Here is a 23,995-nt window from a genome sequence, read left to right as displayed (position 1 = left end):
AAATATTTTTTGTTCAACAAAAAATAATCAAAAATGGTTGGTATTTAAAAAATACATACCCTGAAAATTATCACAGAAGCTGATTTTTTTTCTTTTACCCAGATAGTGATACTGAAGTCAGAAGATCAACATTTGGAATCTATTATGGTGTTCAATTATTGTGTTAGTGTATTGCCATGCATTTAATGGCATATAAACAGGACAAATTTGTTCTCATTAACTTCCTTAAACTAAAAATAGAAAATCCAGGTGTTGTTGGGGGGTGTGCTTAATTTAGAGACATCAAGGGACAACCTATTTCCATCTTTTCTGACATTCCTAGCTTTACTATGCACTTTAGTTCATGGGCCACACGCCGGTGTAAGGTTTTCTAGGTTGTATCTCCCCTTATCTCCATTCATCTTCCTTTCCTCCATTCAGGATATTCATGATTTTAGCCAATCTGTAAATCTAGGATCTTCCCATTTCTTGGATTAGACTCTTAATCCTATATGCATAAACCCTTTTACCATGTAAGATAGCAACTCCAAGCTTCCATAGATGAGATCTGGGTATTACTGGGACTGGTCATCATTTTTCCTGCCCAAACATACTGGAGATAGGAGGGAATCCATTAAAACTGAAGACCAAATGCCCACCCAAGTATTTTCAACAGTCTAATATGGTACTTTCCTTGTGATCGATGGACATCAGATGCCTGTGATAGTATTTACATTACGGCTGGCTTCTATCTCATTAGATAAATGAGGACGACCTTGTGCTCTTGATGCTCTTGCTCTGCTGCCTCCTCCCAAGGGCTAGTTACAATACGCACCCCTATGTCCTGTTTCATTGATATTACTATTAAATCCTTAGAGCTAAACATGTACATGATGTAGCATTTACATAAACTGTTAAATTCATCATTTAAGAATCTTTATGCTCAGTCTGTAACCTATACTCCCAAAAGGCTTAATCTGAATACTTATCTGAAGTCACCAGAGAGGAAGCCATGTCCCTGTTGAGAATGTTTGCTTGCCTTTGTATTAGTTAGGATACTCAGAGCCACAGAACTTATGGAATGAATCCCAGTCTCTCTCTCTCTCTCTCTCTCTCTCTCTCTCTCTCTCTCTCTCTCTCTCTCTCTCTCCTCCTACTGTTTGTGTCTATGAGTCTATGTGTCTGTATCTGTGTATTGGAATGATTTACAGGCTTCAGTTCAGCTAATGCAACAATGGCTGTGAATGGAAAGTCCAAGGATCTAGTAGCTGCTCAGTCCCACAAGCCTGGATACTTCTACTGGTCTTCTGTATGTGCTGGAGTCCTGAAGATGTAGGCTCCAATGCCAGTGAGGGAATGGATGTGGTAGCCGGGTGAAGGCAAATAGGTAAAGACCAAAAGTTTCATTCTTCTATGTCCTTATATAGACTTTCCTCAGAAAGTATAGCCCAGGTTAAAGATATGTCTCTCTGCCTCAGGCTTTGAATCAAATATGTATGGCTTCCCACATCAAGACTAAAATTAAAGTACTACCTCGTCCTCCAGCTTCAAGATTTGAATCAAAGATGTCTGTTTTCCTACCTCAAAGGTCCAGACTAGAAGTGGATTCATCCACTTCAAATGAAGCAAAAATAATCCCTCACAGGTGTGCCCTCTATTTCTGGTTTGTAGTTCATTCCAGTTACAGGCAGGTTGACAACCAAGAATAGCCACAAAGTCATCTTTGTGAAGGGGTCATCTAACGCTTATTTAGAGATATCCCTCCCCATTGGCTACTTTTACCTGTCCTGGCCGCAACTAGATACATGTGGCTCTTGTTTAAGGAACAAATCCTCATCTAGTCTTCATGAAATATTTAGCCTGTTCGATCCATCATTTTTAAAAATTACCATTCAGGGATTTACTAGGAGGCTAAGCTGCCAATTATAACAACTCAAAAAAGATATACCTTCCCTGGGGTTATAAAAATCTTTATCTTTCAAAGCAGTAAAAATAAAATCACCAACAACATTCTTGGAAGATGCAGGCTGAGTTTCAAATTCTTTTGCTTTAAAAAAAATTTACTGTTTCACTGTTGATTTTATTGATTTGCTTCAGGATCTTGTATTATTTCATAGTATTATTATTATTTTATTATATTCTCCCTAGCTTGAATGTTATTTTATTTTGGAATAAATGAATTATTGGTGGGATTAGTGACTTTTTTGTGTGTTGTCTGCCTGATTAGGCTAAACTACATTTCCCAGAATACCTTTCCCAAATTTCCAGGAAAAGAAAACTAGGTCAAAAAAGAGTTTTTTTGTCTGTGTTTTATAAGACTGAATTGAAACAGCAGCTGTTTGTGGTTCACAGAGACTGTGTTGATTTATTGACTCTCTGAGTGCATGGCATATCATCTGTGCCTGTGACTTCACCTTCTTTTGGATCTAACATCAGCATCAGTGAGTCCTAGGTTATGATGAGAAGGACCAGATTCACCTGGAGGACATTCATGTCAGTGGAGTCAGAAGCAATGGTAACTGATAAAGGCCTTAGTTCATCCTCATCTCTTCTCTCTTGCTGCTCTCCCATAAACATGAATCTTCCTTTATACACTTTCTAACAGAAAGACCTAAGCTTCAAGTTAAAGATGTAACAATGGACTTGAAGAAATTTAATAATCGTTCACAGTTACGAGTGCGCACAGATATGACTGCCTATGGCATTTTTCAGAACCCTTCAGATAGGTGGTAGTAGGTACCTGTGGATAGATAAACTGAATGTTAGTGGTACATTAAGATTTTGTTTGTTTTGTTTTGCTTAATTGCTTTGGAAAAATGCCTAAGATAATATGGAAAAAAAAATAAGAGATGCATTTAGACAAGGCTTATCATAGACGTCAGTCCTGGTGACTTAACTCATGTTCAAAGCATCATGGCAATGGAATTGTGTAGCAGAGGAGAGCTATCTATCCAAAGGAGTGAAAGAGAAAGTTCAGACACAGTGGGGATTGGGGACCTGGTACAATCTTCAAGTCAGACACCCAGTGACCAACTATAGATAGTCCTCCCACTTCCAGAATTCTCTCAGCTAATATCTGAAAGTTAAGAACAAGATTCTAGGGAGGAATATTTCTTCTTAGAAACACAATATTCCTTATCTGACTTTCAAAGGTTGATGGCTATGCCATATTGAAATAAAAATAGATCTCATCTGTCTTTGAGAGTCCAGATAACCGTAACAGTTCCTGCATTGTTCAAATTTCCAATTTTCCTCTAAGACTCAAGTGCAAACCTGTATTAAATCAAAGGAAAGTTTCATTTTTTTCCAAGACATGGTCACACAAACTAAACATTTCTTTTCCAGAGAAAAGGGGCACAGATATTAGGAACAGGGTTAAAACAAGTTTTCAACTCAGCAGGGAAAACAGTGAATTCTTTAGCTCCCTTTCTGACATCTAGTATATGTAATGATATGATCCTGGTCTCAACTAGCTAAGGTAATTTCATCATTGTGTTATTGTCACATGGATCCCTCATGGCGTATCGTTTGGTATCCGGTATTGGTCGTTCTTTGCCTATGGCATTCCTCAGCAGACATCATGTGTTCCTGGAATCTCTAACACTCTGGAGTTTCCATTGCAGCACAGTCTTCACCTTCAACAGTTTTATGTATCATCCTTTCAATCGCTGCCTACCAGAATCCTAATAGCTCCATGCGTTGTTTGCTCTCTTAGGCCTTCCTCTGAAGTCATCATCAACCTTCTATGACTCTGTAGCTCTTACATTATGCATGTCTGTAAAATCAGAACCACGTGAACAACATCAAGTCATACTGTCAACTTGAGCAATGTCCAGGCTTCTTTGGATCAGAGTTGCAGCTGCCTTTGAATATCTGGGTGGCTAAACCCAGGAAAGCAAATAAATGGTGTACTGTATGTGAAAAGGGGTTCTCAGTGGCCCTCTTCTCAAGGGAAAATCTTTAAGTGAGTTTATAATTCTGCATACTGATGTATATAGTGGGTGAGATCTGTCTAATTTCTGTAATACTGAGAAAAGGCATTTTTTTCAATTATCCTATGGAAGTGCTTGACTCTAAAGGAAGAAAAAATAAAGAAAGATTTGTTTCTATTATTTTAAAATTATATGTGTATAAGAGGTGGTTTGAGTAAGAATGGCCCCCACAGGCTCATATATTTGAATCTGAGTCATCAGGGAGTGGAGAAAGGCTAGGATGTATGACCTTTTTCACCTTTGCCACTAAGAATAATATAGAGCACTTGTATTTTTGGGTTTTTTGTTTTTTGTTTTTTGTTTTGTTTTGTTTTGCCAGAATACCAGTTTGGATGCCCAGGATCCATATTGTGGTTAACAACTGTCTATAATTCTAATTCCAGAGGATCTGACACCCTCTTGTGCCTTCATGGTCACATGAACATAAACACACAGACATATGTGCAGGTACAAAGCACAGACACATGAACACACAAACTAAAAATAAATAAAACTTTAAACATAGAGAAAAAGCAAACATACTATGAGGAAAATATATAAACAAAATCATATTTTGCAAATCAACATTATGGAATGATTTTGATTAAGAATTATCAGTCCTCCCAGCAGACTCCAGCTGATCAGATACAGATCACAACAGTCAGAAGAATGGTGGGTGATCTGCCTCCCAGCTTAATTTCCTAATTCCTTAGACTCACTTTCCCAAGACCCACTCTGCCATTGCCTACCTCCCATCTCACCATTCACCCCATAGCAAGGTCTCTGCCCCCAGTTCCAGCAGTCTCCAGCTGTTCATGTGAAAGCCACACCAATCAGAAGAGCAGAGACTGTCTGCTGCCCCCAAAACCAAGAAAGTTGACAGATGTCTAGCCTATAGTCTGTTTAGAGACACCATAGTGGTTTAGAGGTCTAGCAGTTTGACAGAAAATGTCACAACACCCAGAAGACCAAAGAGGAAATAGAAACCAAGAAACAAAATACCCATCCAACAAAGACAAAATCAGAAATCAGTATCTAGACCTATAATTAACCCAAACTTAGATGGTTACATACCAGTGTAAGAGCACGATCCACAAATGTCAGAACAATACGGCATCCCAAGAGCCCATATTCTGTCACAAGACATGAATATTCCAATGTAGCTGAAACATAATAAAAAAGACCTTAAAATCAACTTTTTGAGGATGATAGAGGTCCTTAATGATGAACAGAATGAAACCCTTAAAGAAATCAAGGAAAAGACAAAAAGTTGCAGAAGGATCAATAATCCCCCAAATGCCAAGAAATAATCCCTGAATGCCAAGAAAGCCAAGAAAGAACAAAGAAGTGAAGGACTGTTCAAGATCTGAAAATGGAAATAGAAGCAATAAGGAAAACAATTTGAGGGAATCCTGGAAATGGAAAATCTATGTAAGTGAACAGGAACAGCATCACCAACAGAATATAAGAGATGAAATGAAGAATCTCAGGAATTGAAGGTAAGCTAGAAAAATAGATTCATTCATCAAAGAAACTGTTAAATCTAAAAGGTTTATATGGCAAAACATTCAGGAAATCTGGAACACCAGGAAAAGACAAAACCTAAGAATAATAATAATAGAAGAAAATGATTCCCAGGTCCAAGGCCCTAAAAATATTTTCAACAAAATCTTAGAAGAAAAATTCTCTAACCTCAAGAAAGAGCTGCTTATAAAGAAACTTACAGAATACCAAACAGATTGGAAAAGGGAAAAAGAGGTCCTCCTGCCACATAATTATAAAAGTAGTAGATATTCAGAGCACAGAGATAATCTTAAAATCTATAAGGAAAAGGGGACTAGTAACACATAAAGGCAGACCTATTTGACACCTGACTTCTTAACAGGGACTCTAAAAGCCAGAAAGTCCTGGGAAGAGATGTCTTGCAGATTCTAAAAGACTACAGATGCCAGCCCACACTACTATACCCTGCAAAACTTTCCTTCTTTTTCTTTTTCTCTTTCTTTTTCTTTTTCTTTTTCTTTTTCTTTTTCTTTTTCTTTTCTTTTCTTTATTTTTTCGATTTGGTTTTTTTGAGACAGGGTTTCTCTGTATAACTCTGGCTGTTCTGGAACTCACTCTGTAGACCAGGCTGGCCTCCAACTCAGAAATCTGCCTGCCTCTGCCTCCCAGAGTGCTGGGATTACAGGCGTGTGCCGCCACCGCCCGACTTTGCAAAACTTTCAATAACCATAAAGGGAGAAATCAAGATATTCCATGACAAAATCAAATTTAAGCAACATATATCTACAAATCTAGTCCCACAGAAGATACTATAAGGAACATTCTAACCCAAGGAGGTTAATTACACCCAAGAAAATACAGGAAATAAATAATTCCACATGTGCAAAATCAAGAAGGGAAGATCTTTCTCTCTCTCTCTCTCTCTCTCCCACACACACACACACACACACACACACACACACACACACACCACACACACACACACACACACACACACACACACACACATCACCAAAATAGCAGGAACTAGCAATCATTGCTCATTAATATCTCTTAATATTAGTGGACTCAATTCCCCAATAAAAAGATAGAGTAACAGAATGGATAAGAAAACAGGTTCCAATATTTGGCTGCATACTAGAAACACACCTGAACATTAATGATAGACATTACATCAGAGTAAAGGGTTAGAAGAAGAGTTTCCAAGTAAATGGACCAAAGAACCTGGTATAGCCATTCTAATACCAAAATTGACTTTGAACCAAAATTAATCAGAAGAGATGGAGAATATACTTCATAGTCATCAAAGGAAAATTTACCAAGATGACATCTCAATTCTGAACAACCCAAATGCAATGGCCCCAACGTTTGTAAAAGAAATTTTACTAGAGCTTAAGTCACACATCAAACACCACACATTAGTAGTGGGAGATTTCAATAACCCTCATTCACCAATGGACAGGTCATCCAGACATAAACTAACAAAAAAATAAATAATGGAACTAACAAATGTTAAGACTCAAATTGACCCGGCAGATATCAATAGAACATTTTATCCAAATGCAAAAGAATATACTTTCTTCTCAGTACCACCTGTAACTTTCTCTAATATTGAGAATACACTGTCACAAAATAAGTCTCATCAGATACAAGAAAATTGAAGTAACTTTCTATATCTTATTAGACCACTATGATTAAAGCTGAACTTTAATAACAACAGAAACAAAAAGTCTATAAACTAATGGAAATTGAACAGCTCTCTACTCAATGCCCACTAGATCAATGAAGAAGTAAAGAAATTAAAAACTTCCTAGAGTTTAATGAAAATGAATTCACAGCATATGCAAACATATGGGACACAATGAAAGCAGTGCTCAGAGGATAGCACATAGCACTAAGTGCACTCATAAAGAAATTTGTGAGGTCTTATGTTAGCATCTTAACAGCACACTCTAAAACTCTATATGGAAAAGAAACAAACACACCCAATAGTAGACGGAAGAATCAAGTAGGCTGGGCCCATAGGTGCTCACACATACTGAACTGACAACCAAGGAGCCTGTATGGGACTGACCTAGGTCCTCCATATGTATGCTACAGCTGTGTAACTTGGTCTTCTTGTGAGACACCTAACCGTGGAAGCAGGAGTTGGATCTGACTCTGTTGCCTACCTTTGATACCCCTTCCCTCTATTGAGTTGCCTTGTCTAGCCTTAGAAGATGAGGTGCTTGTCTTACTTCAACTTGGTATGCCATGGCTGGATGAAATTCATTGAGGCTGGCCCTTCTCTGAAGAGAAATGGAAGAAGAGTGGATTGGGGAAGGTTGAAGGGATTTGTGGGTGAGGATCTGTGGGTAATGAGGGAGGAAAAACTGTGCTTGGGATGGAAAATGGAAAAAAACAAAAACCCCACCAGTTCAGATTGCAATAGACTTACTAAGGTCATATATTGTTATAAAGAATGAGTGACAACTCTCCTCTATAAGGACAAAATACTATGATCTATTTAATAGTTATATCATCTTGTTGCAAAACGTATCTCATATTTCTTCCTAAAAGTAGGATAAATAGAACATTATATCCTATTCACCTGGTATCCATTATTCTGCATGATACTTTACCAAATATTTCCTACAGAAGTTAAGTCTGGTCAGCCAAAGTTGACAAAATCCTGCATCAATTTTTCTTTCTGCAACCCTAAAATACTTGTAATTATACAAATAGTTAAAGCATTCATTAGGAAGAAAAACAACCACAGGCAAATAAACTGAATTAAATTAATACTAGGATGCATGCATATGTTATATTTACTAAAGGTAATAGACACCTAGAGAAGTAGGAAAGACAATGTGCTTAGACTCTGTAAACCTTGCGGTGATTCTGAAATGAGGTCCTTGGCAAAACCCTCTTGGAATGATTGGGGATAGGACCTTTAAAACTGATGCGAACATTCGTGCATCAATGATTTGCTACTGGTTATTGGGTTGAATGAGGGTCACTTCTTTCTATTAAGCATCATAGACTTTAATATGTTCCTATTTGTACCTGAACTTCAGATTCAGTTTCTGTATACCCTCACAGCTTCCCTCCAATATTTCCTCTTCTATCGGCTTGTTGGTTATTTCTTGTGAGAACAGACCCTTCATTGTCTCCTGCAGCTCTTGTGTGCCTCCTGGAAGGGTTGCTACTGCCTCAGGCCTTTTGCTGTCCTCTAGTGGCTTCTATTCCCATCTACATCAAGGTGGCTGATGATGGGTCCCTGTGGTAGCTGTGGTTAATACAAACATTTTTGCAAAGGTCAGGGATCTCATGTGGCCTCACCTATAGTATGTGCCATTACAGATGATAGGAGCAAGAAAGAAACACTCATTCAACTATTTTAGGGGTAGAGACTCTGTGAGTGAACAGTTCTAATTCTTTTCCTTGACTGAAAGCTGGAAAGGTCCTTGGTTCTATCTGCAGTCCTTTCCTCACTGGGCCCAGGCATACCAGAGCGAGTTCTGATACATGGTTGCTTATTTTTCCCCAAGGTCAGCACCTATACCTGGAAGCTGAATGTAAGATATGTCTAAAGGTGAGAGGACAAATTATGGGTGCACCAACTAGACTGAACACCTCCCTTCCTCACCCTAGTTTCTACAATTAGTTCTGTAAAAAGTCCATAGATTACCATCTCAATAATCTTTACCTTTACCTTTACCATCTAGTTACCTCAATGATCTGAACCCTTGGCTCAGCTCCAGCTACACGGGACCTCTGCCTTTTTTCTTTCTCTTATATTCTCCATAAACTTTTCCATACTCACCTTCGGTAACCCATTAATTTCATTCTTCATACTCTCGAGATAAAATGTGGAGCTACTGACTCTGAAATTTTTCTGATTGTGAGATTCTGGCTCCCTAACTTATAAGTCAAACCCTTCCTGTGGTGAGACAATCTCCACTGAACTTAAAGTCCAAACCCTCCCCACCACCCCATTTCATCAGTGAGCTTACCAACTATGTAGCATCCTACCAATTTAGCAAATAGTCAGTGTGCTAGAGAGAGAAAAGCTGATGATGTTAGGAGAGGGAATTGCAGTCTCTGTTAGAGATGTTTTCCTGCATCAAGAATGAGTTGATGATGTCACAGTGACAAGTATTTGGTGTCTCTGGCATACAATCAAATACACTCATCTTTACATACAATGTTAAACGTTTTATTGGTATATGGGTGCTTTGCCTGTTTTTATGAGAACAATTTCTATGGCTGCTTCCAGCAGAAGAGGTTGTTGGGTCATCTGAAACTGCAATTACAGATGTGTTAAACAGCTGTGTGGAAGCTAGGAATTGTGGCTCAGTTCCTTTGGAAGAACAGCCAGCGTTCTTAAGCATTGAGCTATCTATTCAGCCCTCTTACGCACAATTTTAAAGGTGACAAATTTACAAGCACCACTACCAACCCCCTGCTGCCCAATTTCAATTCTTGATTTCCCATAAACATGCCCTCAAATGTATTCTCTTGGAGGTAGAGACTTACTTCTTCAAACGCACGCATATTTAAATTTTAAAAATTGAATGCCTGTTGCCAGAGCTGTTAGGCAGTAGTCTCATCAGTTAGACCAACTGAAGAGTCACAGGTGGTGAAGAGCTGAGGAAGAATTATTCAATGTGGGAGAAAAAATAAAGATCTAATCATCCACTCAAGTCCATCTTGAGGTGCTAACATGACCTTTGGGTTGAATGGGTATCAAGAGCCTTGCCTAACTGCTGCTAAGTAGTCTTGGCCAAGATGTGGTTCTATCCACCATGGTTCCAGTGCCTTATGCAAGGTGGTTTGATAACTTTACAGAATTGTATAAAAACTCTCCTTGGGGGACAATTGCCTTCTCTGGAAGGCACCAGGCTTCATCCGTTGTTCTCATTTCAGCATCAAAGTCGAGGAAATTCCAGTTTTGGGGGGTCTGATAAAATGTGGGTTAGGGAAGGAATCATCAAAGGAATAATACATTAGCTAGAAATAAGGACTCAGAGATAATGCTCAGACAAAGGACTTGGTCTTGGGGAAGGACTGAGCATGCAGAAAAGAGAAAGAGTGCATTCCTTTAAAAGGGAAAAGGGGAGTGAACAGCAGACTAGTTTCAACCAATGACTAGACAGCAGACTGCATCACAAATGCCAGTATGAAATGCAAAGGATAATTCTGATTGGAGTAAGGGAAAACTTCATGGGAAAAATTACACCAGTGTTTTAATGGATAGGGTGGGTGGGCGTCTGCGGACATAGGGAAACTGGAAAATCAGCTTCCTGAGAGCACACCACGAAATCTGTTGCCAAAGTCATTTACAATCAAGTTGTCATGTTTACAGGTCCTTGAAAAGCTGGTTTTGTTCTTTAATAGATGAGAAATGATGCCATTGTCTCCTACAAAATAGCTGAGATTTTACTTGAACCAAATCTGCTCGAAAATGTTAAGCTGGTTACACAGAAATAATGTGCCTCAAGGTGGTCATTCTCTCTGGATTAAAGCCTGGGAACAATTGTGGCTCCTGTTACAAGGAAAATTACAATGGGCCATTATGGAGAGGGACAAAAATCTCTGTTCCCAGAGGGGGACTGACAAGCGGCAAGTCCCCCTTTGCAAGCCAACACAAAAGCCTGATTGCTTCAGATTGCTTGTTTATGCAAATCGAAGGCAACATTAATTCTGAGACTGGAGCTGTGAGGTGGTAGGGATGTTGCTGATTGGCTGGGTTTTGCTCCCGGGCTGGTAACCAAACTGACAAACCCTATCATATTCATTCCGAGCCTTTAGAAGGAATCTTGCTATTGCATGTCAGACTGAGAGTTCGGTTTTGCGTTAGGTTTTGGAACTGTAGGAACCACAGCATTAGAGCTTGTCAAAGATCCACTCCCTTACTTTCTCCGTTGCTTCCTTAAATCAGACCTCAGTGAACATCATGACAGATACTCCTGTGACCCTGAGTGGGACAGAATGCAATGGGGACAGACCACCTGAGAATGGCCAACAGCTTGGCAGTCAAACCAGGACGGAGACAACTGATGCAGATGAGACCCAACCATACTACAGGGTTGAACCCAGTCTTGAAGATTTACCTGCAAAAGAAAGTCAAGAAGAAAGTGGAAATACTAAAGGGAATATACTACCCAAAGGGTCTGAAGATGAGAAGATTCTCAATGGTAAAGTATTTCTTTTTCTCAGTTTAATTGTTTTGACTTACAAGCTTGTTCAAAAAATATATTAACTAATATTATATAAATAAGCTGAACCCAAGAAATATAGTCTCTATTCCCAATAGGGGCTTCTTACCATACTGACTCATAACTTATGCTTGTCTGATAGCTCTATAATCCTGCTGTTTTCTCTTCTGAACCCCTGATTGATTTCACTGGAAGAAAACAGAATAAAAGTAGCCACTTTTATTGAATTGTTATATAATTTCTAAATGGTAATGCAATGTTAACTACTGCTAGAATTGTTAGAACCACAGAATCATTGCTGTTTGATAAAAAGAGAACTCAGAATTGTAAGATCTTAAAGAGGTCTTAATTCATCTAATATTAGTGATACTATATATATCTATATATAATCATATGTACATTTATATATCTCTATCTCTATATCTATACATATATTAGAGGAGATATCATTGTGGAAAGTAATTATTAAACAAATGCAATCAAGTTTAAAAGAATCAGAAAAATAAAATGATTTCTGAACCGTTAACCATATGTGTTGGAAATGTTCCATTAGTTGTGTTTCTCCCTAGAAAACCCAGAAGAGAACCTCTTTGTTGTTCACCAGGCCATCAGAGATCTTTCTCTCCAAAAAACAAGTGCAGAAGACATGGCTTTCCAAGAAGGTAATGGGAATCCTAGTTATCCAACATAATTGTTTAGCTGGATGTGACATCATTGTATAAAATATGTGTATTGCATGTGCGTTGTAGTGAAGCAGTTCCAAATAAAGACTTCAAAATCTTCAAGCTGCTGAAAGCAGATACCCCAGTCATGCCCCACCTTACCCAGCTTTCCAAATGGCTCAAACACCAGATTGTATGGGTCAGTCTGACTGCCTGGCATGGCAAAGTGATAACTAAGTCTTGATAGGTTAGCCCACCACATCAAGCTTTCTCTTTAGTTTGGTGCTCCAGATGGGTGTTGGGTAGCTTCTGGGATGGTTAAGAAACAGGTTTAGTCTAAAGTTTCCTATTGACATTCGATCTAAAGTAACTTTATAAAACCAGTTACTATGTGGGAAAATTGTGACTGAAAGAAGCATAGAATAACTAATTTTTTGTCAAAAAAAGTCATGCTCCAGATTGATAAAAAATAATTTTGTGATCTTTACACAACTGTCTCCTGAAAAAGACCAAGAAAGTAGCATTGCTAAATTTCAAGTACAGTCAGTAGACAAAGTTACAAAATCCTCTAAACATTTCTTCTGAGAAGATATTTAAGTTCAAATAGTTTCTGAGCTTAGTGCAGGATAGAAACTATTAATTGATCATTCCTTCCCTCTCTAGAAGCTGTAAACAGCTTATCCTCAAATTGAAGCCAGCATGTGGCACCTAACCAATTTAGATTAGGACCCTACCAGACAAAACAAAGGGGAACCCCCAAGGGACTTGAGAATACCAGGTAAACAACAGATGCCAGGGAGAAAGGGGAGGTAATTGGGAATTTTGGAGTGTCTCTCTTTGCCTAGATAACTAGCAGGGTCTATGCTGGCCAACATGTAAGCAGTTTACAGCAAAGCAGTATCTGGTATCACAGAGGAATCACGGGGAGACCATCTCAGCACAGGCGGTGGTAAAAGCTGAGAGTCCACAAAATGAATGACATAATTTTGTTCCTCTAGTCTTCCTATTTTTAATGTGACTAGTCTATCAAGGCAGGGCTCAGGTTCATCCACCTATAGCTTCTTTATCAGTAATGAGATCCACTGTAAAAAAAGGTTACTAAGACTGTGCCTTTCGATCAAGAGGAGAGGAATGGGGCTCTCTTCTTATGTGATATGGTGTCATCAGTGAATTTGCCTCCGCTCCCCTCGCTTCCCTCTGAACACAGCACACTTTGACTCTGTGACAGAGGTGCTGCTTCTGTGCCTTTTCCTTTTAAAATGGCAAACAGCTATACAGTCTCCTAAGAGAATGTGCCTGCCAAGAATAAGATGCTAAATATGTTGAAGAAAAAACACTAATCAATTTAAAAGGAAGGATGATGTTTTTTATTCATGACAGTCTTGGGCCTGAGTTTTGAATATGAATAAAAACTCAGTGTGTGTGATTGCATGTGCCTGTGCGTGCGTGCATGCGTGCGTGTGCGTGTGCATGTGCGTGTGCATGTGCGTGTGCGTGTGCGTGTGCGTGTGTGTGTGCTGTGTTTTGTTTTCCTGGTGGGAGAACACACCAAAACATAACCCAGTATCAGTCATAGGAATATCAAGTGGAGGATCGACAGCGGCTGTTTAGCATGAGTGTGGGTGGTAACTTACCGCTTACTTCTCTCTGTCATGGTCCATAGAATCTTGGACTCAAAGGAAAAAAATAAAAGTTGCTGATTTAAATAGACTTACAGGGAGAACTGTGGGAGGGGGAAAGAAGCTGGTAATGGCCCTTCACTTGTTTATAGGCTTTTGTGGCATAGGAAGAGAATGGTGAAGTCACATGTTCTTAGCCATGTTCTCTATGGCTAGGTCACATTTTCCACATAAGCCTGTTATGTGTGCATGTTTAGAAAAAAAACTTCTGCTCTCTTGCCATCTATTCTTATACATCAAGAAATGCTAATGAAATGTGTTAATATGATTCAGCTGTTTAGAAACAAATGATTATAGTGCTTTAAGCCTTCTAAAGGCCACAACATGGGACCAAATAAATTTCTCTGCTGTCATGTGGGGCAACAGGAGAACCTAGCATCATATGCATACAGGCACAATATAAGCTTTAGATCTGGATCTCTAGAAGTCAGTAGAGGATCTTAAGCCATGTTGTGTATGACTCAATGGCCCACTTATGAATTCTTCAATTCTGAATATCTAGGGACCTGTGATCTTCTGTTTTTTTTTTAATACTTTATTTTTATTGTATATATAATGAGTGTTTTGTCTGCATGTATGTTAGTGGCCTCATCTGTCACCTGGTTCCTGGAGGCCATAAGATGGCATTGGGAATCCCCTAGAACTAGAGTTACATAGATTTGTAGGCTACCATGTGGATATTGGAACCAACCTGCTTCCTCTAAAACAGCATGTTCCTGGGACCACTAAGCAACCACTCTAGCCTCTCTTTGCTTCTTTTTATATTTTTTTAAATTTTGCTGTTATTTTGTGTGTATGAATGATTTGCATGCATGTATGTCTGTGCATCATGTACATGCTGAGTGCCCATCCAAGCCAGAAGAGGATATTGGATCCCTTGGAGCTGGAGTTAGGAATGGCTATGAGATGCCACGTGGGTACTGGGATTGGACCCTGGGTCTCTGGAAGAGCAGCCAGTACTCTTAGCCATTGAGCCATTTTTCTAGTCTCAACAGAGACTACAACTGAGTTTGACTAGACTTGGGCAGACATTATTTACACACTGGAATACAGTGTCTCAGCCCAAGGCACTGTTTGCACTATCCTTGTGGGATATGTTTGTAGATGTGAAGTAAATCCAAGCATTTTTATTGAGTGTATACATATAAACACATATAAAATATATACATGTACACACATGCACGATCTGCATACATACATATACACATAAATACAAACACATATAATTTTTGGAAGAGAAAAATTTTAAGTGTGCCTCAGAGAACAGTAATCCTACTAAATACACTAGATTACAACAAAAGAATTCCAGTCAAAGGAGGTTGTGATGTAGACATCTCGGAAAACACATAATGCTCATTAGCATTTTAAAGACTTAATGCTGAGATACGTATTTAACAATGGGAAATGTAGTGTTTTGCAAACCCTTTTGGCAGTGAAACCTATTTGATTGTCTAGAGTTTATAAGGCAACCCCGAGTCATATAGTCCAGAAGGCACAAGTTGGAATTTCATTGTCTAGGAAAATGGTTTAGATTATTACTGAATAGCTACTAGTTACTCTGAAAGCCCAGTGTGTCTCACCCACTAGTTCATTTTGCTGCAGGGCATCCGTGGAAGAAGATTCCTCTGAACAGCAGTAACCTGGAAGTGGGTAGACAGAAGGAAAGAACTGTCCACCAACATCTAGAGCACAGAGAAGATGAGAGCACAGCCCACCAGGCAACTGAAATCGAATGGCTGGGCTTCCAGAAATCTACTCAAGTTGACATCTTGCATTCTAAATGTGACGAGGAAGAAGAGGAAGTGTGGAATGAAGAAATAAATGAGGAAGATGTTGATGAGTGTGCTGAGGAGGAAGATGAAGTCCGAGTAATAGAATTTAAGAGAAAGTACAGAGAATGTTCTCCATCAAAAGAGGAAAGCCTTGCAAGGGAGGACTCTCCACTAAGCAGCCCCAGCTCCCAACCCGGGACCCCCGATGAGCAGCCAGTGTTCGGAAAGAAGGGAGATATCGCCAGGAATTCTTATTCCAGATACAACACGATATCCTATAGGAAAATCAGGAAAGGCAACACCAAACAGAGAATTGATGAGTTTGAGTCAATGATGCACTTATAAACTAACGAGGAATGAGAAATGTCCGGAGCATTAGAGAAAAACTAACTTCTAACTTCCTTTCACTGAGATGTCTTCTGCTGCCTTATTTGCAAGATGTGCACACGTAATGTTTTTTCCACCATAAAGCAACATGGAAATAACCATAGACAAAACTCATTCTGGTAACTTCAAACCAACAAGCTTTTGATTCATTCCCGAGTTTTTGCTTTTTGTTTTCAAAAAAAATGTTAACTAATATAGCATCAGGTAAGCATTGTCACAGAGCCAAATATGGTAGGATTTGTCTTTAAAAGCAGCAATAGTAAGAGAGGCAAGTCACGGGAAAGAGAACAGTAGACATGACTCTCATAATTCTCTTGGTGTCTTTTTTTTTTTTTTCCTCTTCAGGTCAACGAGAAGCCTAAAACTAAACCCACCTCCATTAAACATAGATTTTATAGATTCTGGCTTTTTTTTCTTTTCTAATTATTGTAAAAAAATATGTTGTATCTTAAGTCTGTTTCCTTGCCATCTACTGAGTAAAAATTCAGCAGATCTCCTTTCTAGGTGCAACTGTTCAGTGAATTTCCTCATTAAAAGGCTAAGCAATTGTCAGTCAGAATTCTGTTTGCTGAGTGCTGGTGCCAGCTTTATGCTTTCAACATGAATTAAATCCATTGTGAAGTTGATCCAGAGAAAGCTTAGATGATTGGAGAACCAGAGAGTACAGAATTGTATTGGGTGGTGGTTTTAATTTTGTTACTGAAAACAAAGTCTTGTGTAGCACAATGAAAATCATTAAAAATAAAAATGGCAATTTTAGAACAATTTTAAGAAAATGCCCTACTTCATTACTGTGCTTTCTTGTATTAGCAGTATCTTAAAACTGTTTTTATTTTTCTTAGAAATGAGAGACACTGGCAGTCATAACTGTACTAGTTATTATAAAAAATGGAAAAATAATTATCTTAGACTATTTTAGAAGTAGGGTGTGATCATATATTTTTAGGGGGAAAACTGATAGCCATAAGGAATATATGATTTATTGGATCAAAGCCCAAATCAAGAAGCTTAAAACCGCACCTGTGGAGTGTCACCCGAGCCAACATGTCAAAAAATGCACTGAATATTTATGAAAAGAGTATATTTATAGTCTCCAATAGTTTACTCCACACATTTTCATTTTGTGATTCTGTATATATTGCTCTGGACTTTCTGTGACCACAGATTAAAAATATCTTTTGGTTCCAACTACAAAGACAATTCCTTATTGTCTGGCTGTAATACAGCCTTCATTGTGCTATTCATCCCCTTGTTTGCGCCAGTCTGTGTAAAAGCCTGGCTTAGTCCTGCCTAAATGATTGCTTATTTATGTGTAACAAATCCCACACACTCTCATGTCAACTTCCTTAATTCTTCCTGGTCATATAATATATTTCCATAGTATCATATACTACTATGGAGTATTTAAAAGACTCAAGTTTGAATTGACATACTTCTTTTATTCTTCAAAGCAATTCTTTATAACCTGACCATGTAAAATATCTGTTATCCTTAGAGTGTGAGCCTGCTGATTTCATTTAGGACAAATGTGCATTTTCTGAATAAAATGAGAGAAATGTTGTCTTTATTGATAACATTGGCTATCAATTTATTGATAACATTCATGGACTGGCACAGTTTCCTGTTTTAATTCAGAGCCTTTGATTATTCTATAGAGACAGCCTGAGTGCTTTCCTGGTTTCCTGATGAGTTCTGTCATTTTCTACTTAACTTCAAAGCCCAATTTTAAGTAACAGGACTACACTGTTGATCTACCCATGTGACAGTTGTTTTGCTAGATGGAGATGATGTGTTACTATGGAACTAACAAGAGATGGGTAGTTTATAGTTAAAGCCATGACAAAGCTATTAACTTCTATGGTACTCCATAACCTCAGACTTTTTCCACTGGGTCCTTTTACCACAAAATTAAACAATTATGAAACATTCTGTCCACAAAGACTATTTTAAGATATGTTCAACTGGGATTTCATTTATTCTTATGGACAAAGAAATGCAGCATCGGGAGATCATTCTTCAGTATCATGATACTTTGCAGTATCCTATCACAGTACAGCAGGGCCTGAGTTAGCACCTGGATAACATGGTGGTGGTAGGTGGATATTTGGGTCTGTAAAATCTAAAAAAACAAAAAACATAAAACAAAAAACAAAACACACAAAAAAACCAAAGGTCTTGTTTAGATTGCATAGGGCATATTAATGTTTTAAGCTCATCTGGGTCACTGTCAACTGATATCCACTCATGAAGATTTAGTTGAGATTTTGTGATTCAAGGTTCGGGGTGGGAAAAATTCTGGTACCTGATACCTGATGGGGATTATATGACTGCTGGCATGACTTAGATGACTTAATTATCTTTTGTTGCCAGATGAATAGGAATTAACAACAGCTTTATGTCTCTGTGAAAATGAAATTTACTTTTAATTTTATACTATATTTAAAGACATGGAATTTGTCTGGTTCAGTATCAATCTATCTATCTATCTATCTATCTATCTATCTATCTATCTATCTGTCATTTATATAGTATATATCTAGCTACCTGCCTATCTATCATCTACCTACCTACCTGCTGTTAAATAAAGAACTTCCTTGTCTGATTTCCTTTCAATAAAGGTTGTGTTTTTTGTTTCAGGTTTTCAGCCTATATTTCCTTAGAATTTAGTGAGAAATTTTTTACTGTAAGCAGCTATTTGGACCATCATTCAATGTACTTTACAGAAATCAAGAGAATACCTAACTAAAATTGATGTACATTTTCTGTTTCTAAAAGATTTTTAAATGAGTATATGTGAAACTGTGAGAACTTCTGGTAGTTAGATATATAATGTGCATGAATTTTTTTTATTATTTTGAGAAGAAAATGAGAATTTGCTTTAGATGCATATTGGCACCAACAATATGAAAAACACAGATTTATCTATGTAGCCCTCAAGGTAATGTACTTAAGCTCTTTTGACACATTGGTCGTGTTATTTCTGCATTTCACATAAGGTACTATTTGTAGTATACTTTCAACTGACATTAAGCTTTTCAAAGTGATCAAGGAAAACACTTAAAATAAGTAATTATAGAGAAGGATGAAATTCTAGAGTATAATAAATAGCAACTGTGTTTGATGATATGAGAAAAGCAACCACTTCTCTTGAAGCCTGAACTTTCATTGCTTTATAAGAAGGCTATAAAATCTAATGCCAAATGTTATACTTTCCAATATTAAAATAGCAGGTCATGACATAATACGAAGAGCATAATGTGTGTTCAACTCTTGCAGCACATAGCAAGGCTGAGCCAAGGAATCAGTTTACTAGTATGTAAGTACACGCACACACACACACACACACACACATACACACACACACACACAGCATGTGTAGTGGCCACCAGAAGTCAATCACTAGATAACTGGTAAAACACCAGACAAATTAGTAACAGCTAGTAACTCATCCCCAGCTCAGGAGAATATTGAACATGAAGTTTAAAAGTAATTTTGATCTTTCGCATGTTTGGTAAGAGTCACCCCAAGATACTTTATACTGTTTGTGGCTATTGTGAAGGGGGTCATTTCCCTAATTTCTTTCTCAGCCTGTTTATCCTTTGAGTATAGGAAGGCCACTGATTTGCTTGAGTTGATTTTGTAACCTGCCACTTTGCTGAAGTTGTTTATCAGCTGTAGGAGCTCTCTAGTGGAGTTCTTTGGGTCACTTAGGTAGACGATCATGTCGTCTGCAAATAATGATAGTTTGACTTCCTCCTTTCCAATTTGTATCCCTTTGACCTCCTTATGTTGTCGAATTGCCCGAGCTAGTACCTCAAGTACAATATTGAAAAGATAAGGAGAAAGGGGGCAGCCTTGTCTGGTCCCTGATTTCAGTGGGATTGCTTCAAGTTTCTCTCCATTTAGTTTGATGCTGGCTACCGGTTTGCTGTATATTGCTTTTACTATGTTTAGGTATGGGCCTTGAATTCCTGTTCTCTCCAAGACTTTAAGCATGAAAGGATGCTGAATTTTGTCAAATGCTTTTTCAGCATCCAATGAAATGACCATGTGGTTTTGTTCTTTGAGTTTGTTTATGTAGTGGATTGTATTGATGGATTTCCGTATATTGAACCAACCCTGCATTCCCGGGATAAAGCCTACTTGATCATGGTGGATGATCGTTTTGATGTGTTCTTGGATTCGGTTGGCAAGAATTTTGTTGAGTATTTTTGCATCGATGTTCATAAGGGAAATTGGTCTGAAGTTCTCTTTCTTTGTTGGATCTTTGTGTGGCTTTGGTATCAGCGTAATTGTGGCTTCGTAGAAGGAATTGGGTAGTGTTCCTTCTGTTTCTATTTTGTGGAATAGTTTGAAGAGTATTGGTGTTAACTCTTCTTTGAAGGTCTGGTAAGAAGGAAATGGAAGAAGACCTCAAAAAATGGGAAAACCTCCCATGCTCATGGATCGGTAGAATCAATATAGTTAAAATGGCCATTTTGCCTAAAGCACTATACAGATTCAATGCAATACCCATCAAAATCCCAACTCAATTCTTCACAGAGTTAGAAAGAGCAATTATCAAATTCATCTGGAACAACAAAAAACCCAGGATAGCTAAAACTATTCTCAGCAACAAAAGAAAATCTGGGGGAATCAGTATCCCTGACCTCAAGCAATACTACAGAGCAATAGTGTTAAAAACTGCATGGTATTGGTACAGTGACAGGCAGGAGGATCAATGGAACAGGATTGAAGATCCAGAAATGAACCCACACACCTATGGCCACTTGATCCTCGACAAAGAGGCTGAAAACATCCAATGGAAAAAAGATAGCCTTTTCAACAAATGGTGCTGGTTCAACTGGAGGTCAGCATGCAGAAGAATGCGAATTGATCCATCCTTGTCTCCTTGTACTAAGCTCAAATCCAAATGGATCAAGGACCTCCACATAAAGCCAGACACTCTGAAGCTAATAGAAAAGAAACTGGGGAAGACCCTTGAGGACATCGGTACAGGGAGAAAGTTTCTGAACAGAACACCAATAGCGTATGCTCTAAGAGCAAGAATTGACAAATGGGACCTCATAAGGTTACAGAGTTTCTGTAAGGCAAAGGACACCATCAAGAGGACAGATCGGCAACCAACAAATTGGGAAAAGATCTTCACCAATCCTACATCAGATAGAGGGCTAATATCCAATATATATAAAGAACTCAAGAAGTTAGACTCCAGAAAACCGAACAACCCTATTAAAAAATGGGGTACAGAGTTAAACAAAGAATTCTCACCTGAAGAACTTCGGATGGCGGAGAAGCATCTTAAAAAATGCTCAACTTCATTAGTCATTAGGGAAATGCAAATCAAAACAACCCTAAGATTTCATCTTACACCAGTCAGAATGGCTAAGATTAAAAATTCAGGAGACAGCAGGTGTTGGAGAGGGTGCGGAGAAAGAGGAACACTCCTCCACTGCTGGTGGGGTTGCAAATTGGTACAACCACTCTGGAAAGCAGTCTGGCGGTTCCTCCGAAAACTGGGCACCTCACTTCCAGAAGATCCTGCTATACCACTCCTGGGCATATACCCAGAGGATTCCCCACCATGTAATAAGGATACATGCTCTACTATGTTCATAGCAGCCCTATTTATAATTGCCAGATGCTGGAAAGAACCCAGGTATCCCTCAACAGAAGAGTGGATACAAAAAATGTGGTATATCTACACAATGGAGTACTATTCAGCCATTAGAAACAATGAATTCATGAAATTCTTAGGCAAATGGATGGAGCTAGAGAACATCATACTAAGTGAGGTAACCCAGACTCAAAAGGTGAATCATGGTATGCACTCACTAATAAGTGGTTATTAACCTAGAAAACTGGAATACCCAAAACATAATCCACACATCAAATGAGATACAAGAAGAAAGCAGGAGTGGTCCCTGGTTCTGGAAAGACTCAGTGAAACAGTGTTTGGCAAAACCAGAACAGGGAACTGGGAAGGGGTGGGAGGGAGGACAGGGGAAGAGAAGGGGGCTTACGGGACTTTCGGGGAGTGGGGGGGGGGGCTATAAAAGGGGAAATCATTTGAAATGTAAATAAATTATATCAAATAAAAAAAAAAAACTCAGAAAAAAAAAAAGTAATTTTGATATTTTTCCCCTATAAATTTAAAGTTGTGCATTTGATTCCTTTTCCATAATAGTCTCCATTGATCAGAAGCAATAGAGATGGCTATTTAGAAGAATACAGTTAACCCAAATATTTCTTCAATAAATTTGCTGTGTGCTCCCATTAACACACTTGTTCAGGAAATCAATAGCAAAACTATTCCTTTGATCTTCCCCTGCCCCTCCCCCTTCTCTCTCTTTAATGACCAGTTTCTTTTTTTTTTATTCGATATAATTTATTTACATTTCAAATGATTTCCCTTTTCTAGCCCCCCACTCCCCGAAAGTCCCGTAAGCCCCCTTCTCTTCCCCTGTCCTCCCACCCACCCCTTCCCACTTCCCCGTTCTGGTTTTGCCGAATACTGTTTCACTGAGTCTTTCCAGAACCAGGGGCCACTCCTCCTTTCTTCTTGTACCTCATTTGATGTGTGGATTATGTTTTGGGTATTCCAGTTTTCTAGGTTAATATCCACTTATTAGTGAGTGCATACCATGATTCACCTTTTGAGTCTGGGTTACCTCACTGAGTATGATATTCAGAGACTAAGAATCCTACAAACTCCACAAATGTAGTTTTATGTGACTTTCAATGATGGGCAGGGCAAATCCACTTGATTCTTTCTGCAGAGGATCCTGGGAGAAATGCACTTGAGTTCAGGAAGCTCCAGCTGTCTCTTGCCCTGACTTGCTTCCTTATGCTGTAACAAGAGACCTAAGGATTTTTATCCCTTCCCAATTTAAACTATGGAATAGATGCACATAGGCAATGCATGTCTACTCTCAGGCATATATTCCCTCAACCTATGTCTTCAAATGGTCAAGGAAAGCATAAAATACTTAACTTCAACATTTAATACAAAGGCTTTATCTATGAACCTGTAACCAATATTTTGAACTGGCAAGTATCTATCAGTATAAATACCTTTATTTACACTCATGGGATGGTGATTGCCAATATTAGGAACACCCCATATTCAAAGTCAGTCTTCATGTTGGAAAATGGGAATTTTCATTTTGTTTCTCCAAGAGAGAACTCACATAAACTTGCAAAGGGATCCTGATGGAGACAACCACTATCAGTTAACAATGCAGGCTAAACCAGAGACATTAAATCTGCTTCACCATGGAGCTGATTTATTGTCTTTCATATGAAACACCACCCCACCAAGCCTCAGAAAGGACTATAACACTTTATGTGACTTATGCAAAATGCCCATGGAATGAGCATTTGTCAAAAAAAATAAATAAATAAACACTGCGCAATAGCTTTGGTTAGCATTTCTTCTCCATCTAGGTAGTGGGCTTGCAACAATTAACAAATACCCCATGCAGCAGTTGTAAAATCTTTATGACACAGTCTGTAAAGCAAGTTGAAGTTAGAAACTGTTGTTTGTGTTTTAAATTGAAGGGTTTTTGAAATTCTATTTCCCATCTCTGTTAAAAAAATGAATCACTTGTCAGTTTTGCTGGAAGGGAGGTTGGCCCTGTGATTCATGGAGTAGCAGATTTTTACATTTCTATTTGTCAGTTTGGTCCAGGAGATGGAAAAGCAAAAGTCCTACATCACATCAAGGCTGTACATCATTACAAAACCTATGAGAGTTCTCACAGACATCTCCACTTCAGTTGCTCAATTAGAGAGGTCCAAGGTTGACTTTCTGCCTATGAAACATTCATGAGAGACCATAAG

General features: G+C 38.4%; 1 protein-coding gene across 2 annotated transcripts; it reads left to right on the top strand.

The window, feature by feature from the left end:
• Positions 1–11,391: 11,391 nt before the first annotated feature.
• Positions 11,392–16,111, top strand: Ermn (ermin). Of its 2 annotated transcripts, none has more exons than XM_052181133.1 (3): positions 11,392–11,632; positions 12,268–12,315; positions 15,597–16,111. In XM_052181133.1, exons 1-3 carry the CDS (start codon positions 11,392–11,394, stop codon positions 16,109–16,111), a joined length of 804 nt encoding a protein of 267 aa, XP_052037093.1. The 2 variants fall into 2 exon arrangements, with proteins under 2 accessions (XP_052037093.1, XP_052037092.1); XM_052181132.1 differs by having other exon boundaries at positions 12,223–12,315.
• The last annotated feature ends 7,884 nt before the right edge of the window (positions 16,112–23,995 follow it).

Source organism: Apodemus sylvaticus, chromosome 5 (genome assembly GCF_947179515.1).
Source record: "Apodemus sylvaticus chromosome 5, mApoSyl1.1, whole genome shotgun sequence".
NCBI lineage: Eukaryota > Metazoa > Chordata > Mammalia > Rodentia > Muridae > Apodemus > Apodemus sylvaticus.
The sequence above is the reverse complement of the archived record's forward strand: the minus strand, read 5'-3'. Positions and strand labels throughout refer to the sequence as shown.

What these genes read in the sequence shown, in the direction of transcription:
- Ermn (XM_052181132.1), top strand. Translation starts at nt 11,392, where the DNA reads ATGACAGATACTCCTGTGACCCTGAGTGGGACAGAATGCAATGGGGAC. An exon ending in AGATGAGAAGATTCTCAATG is followed by an intron (nt 11,633 to 12,222) that starts GTAAAGTATTTC and finishes GTTTCTCCCTAG; the next exon opens with AAAACCCAGAAGAGAACCTC. An exon ending in AGACATGGCTTTCCAAGAAG is followed by an intron (nt 12,316 to 15,596) that starts GTAATGGGAATC and finishes ATTTTGCTGCAG; the next exon opens with GGCATCCGTGGAAGAAGATT.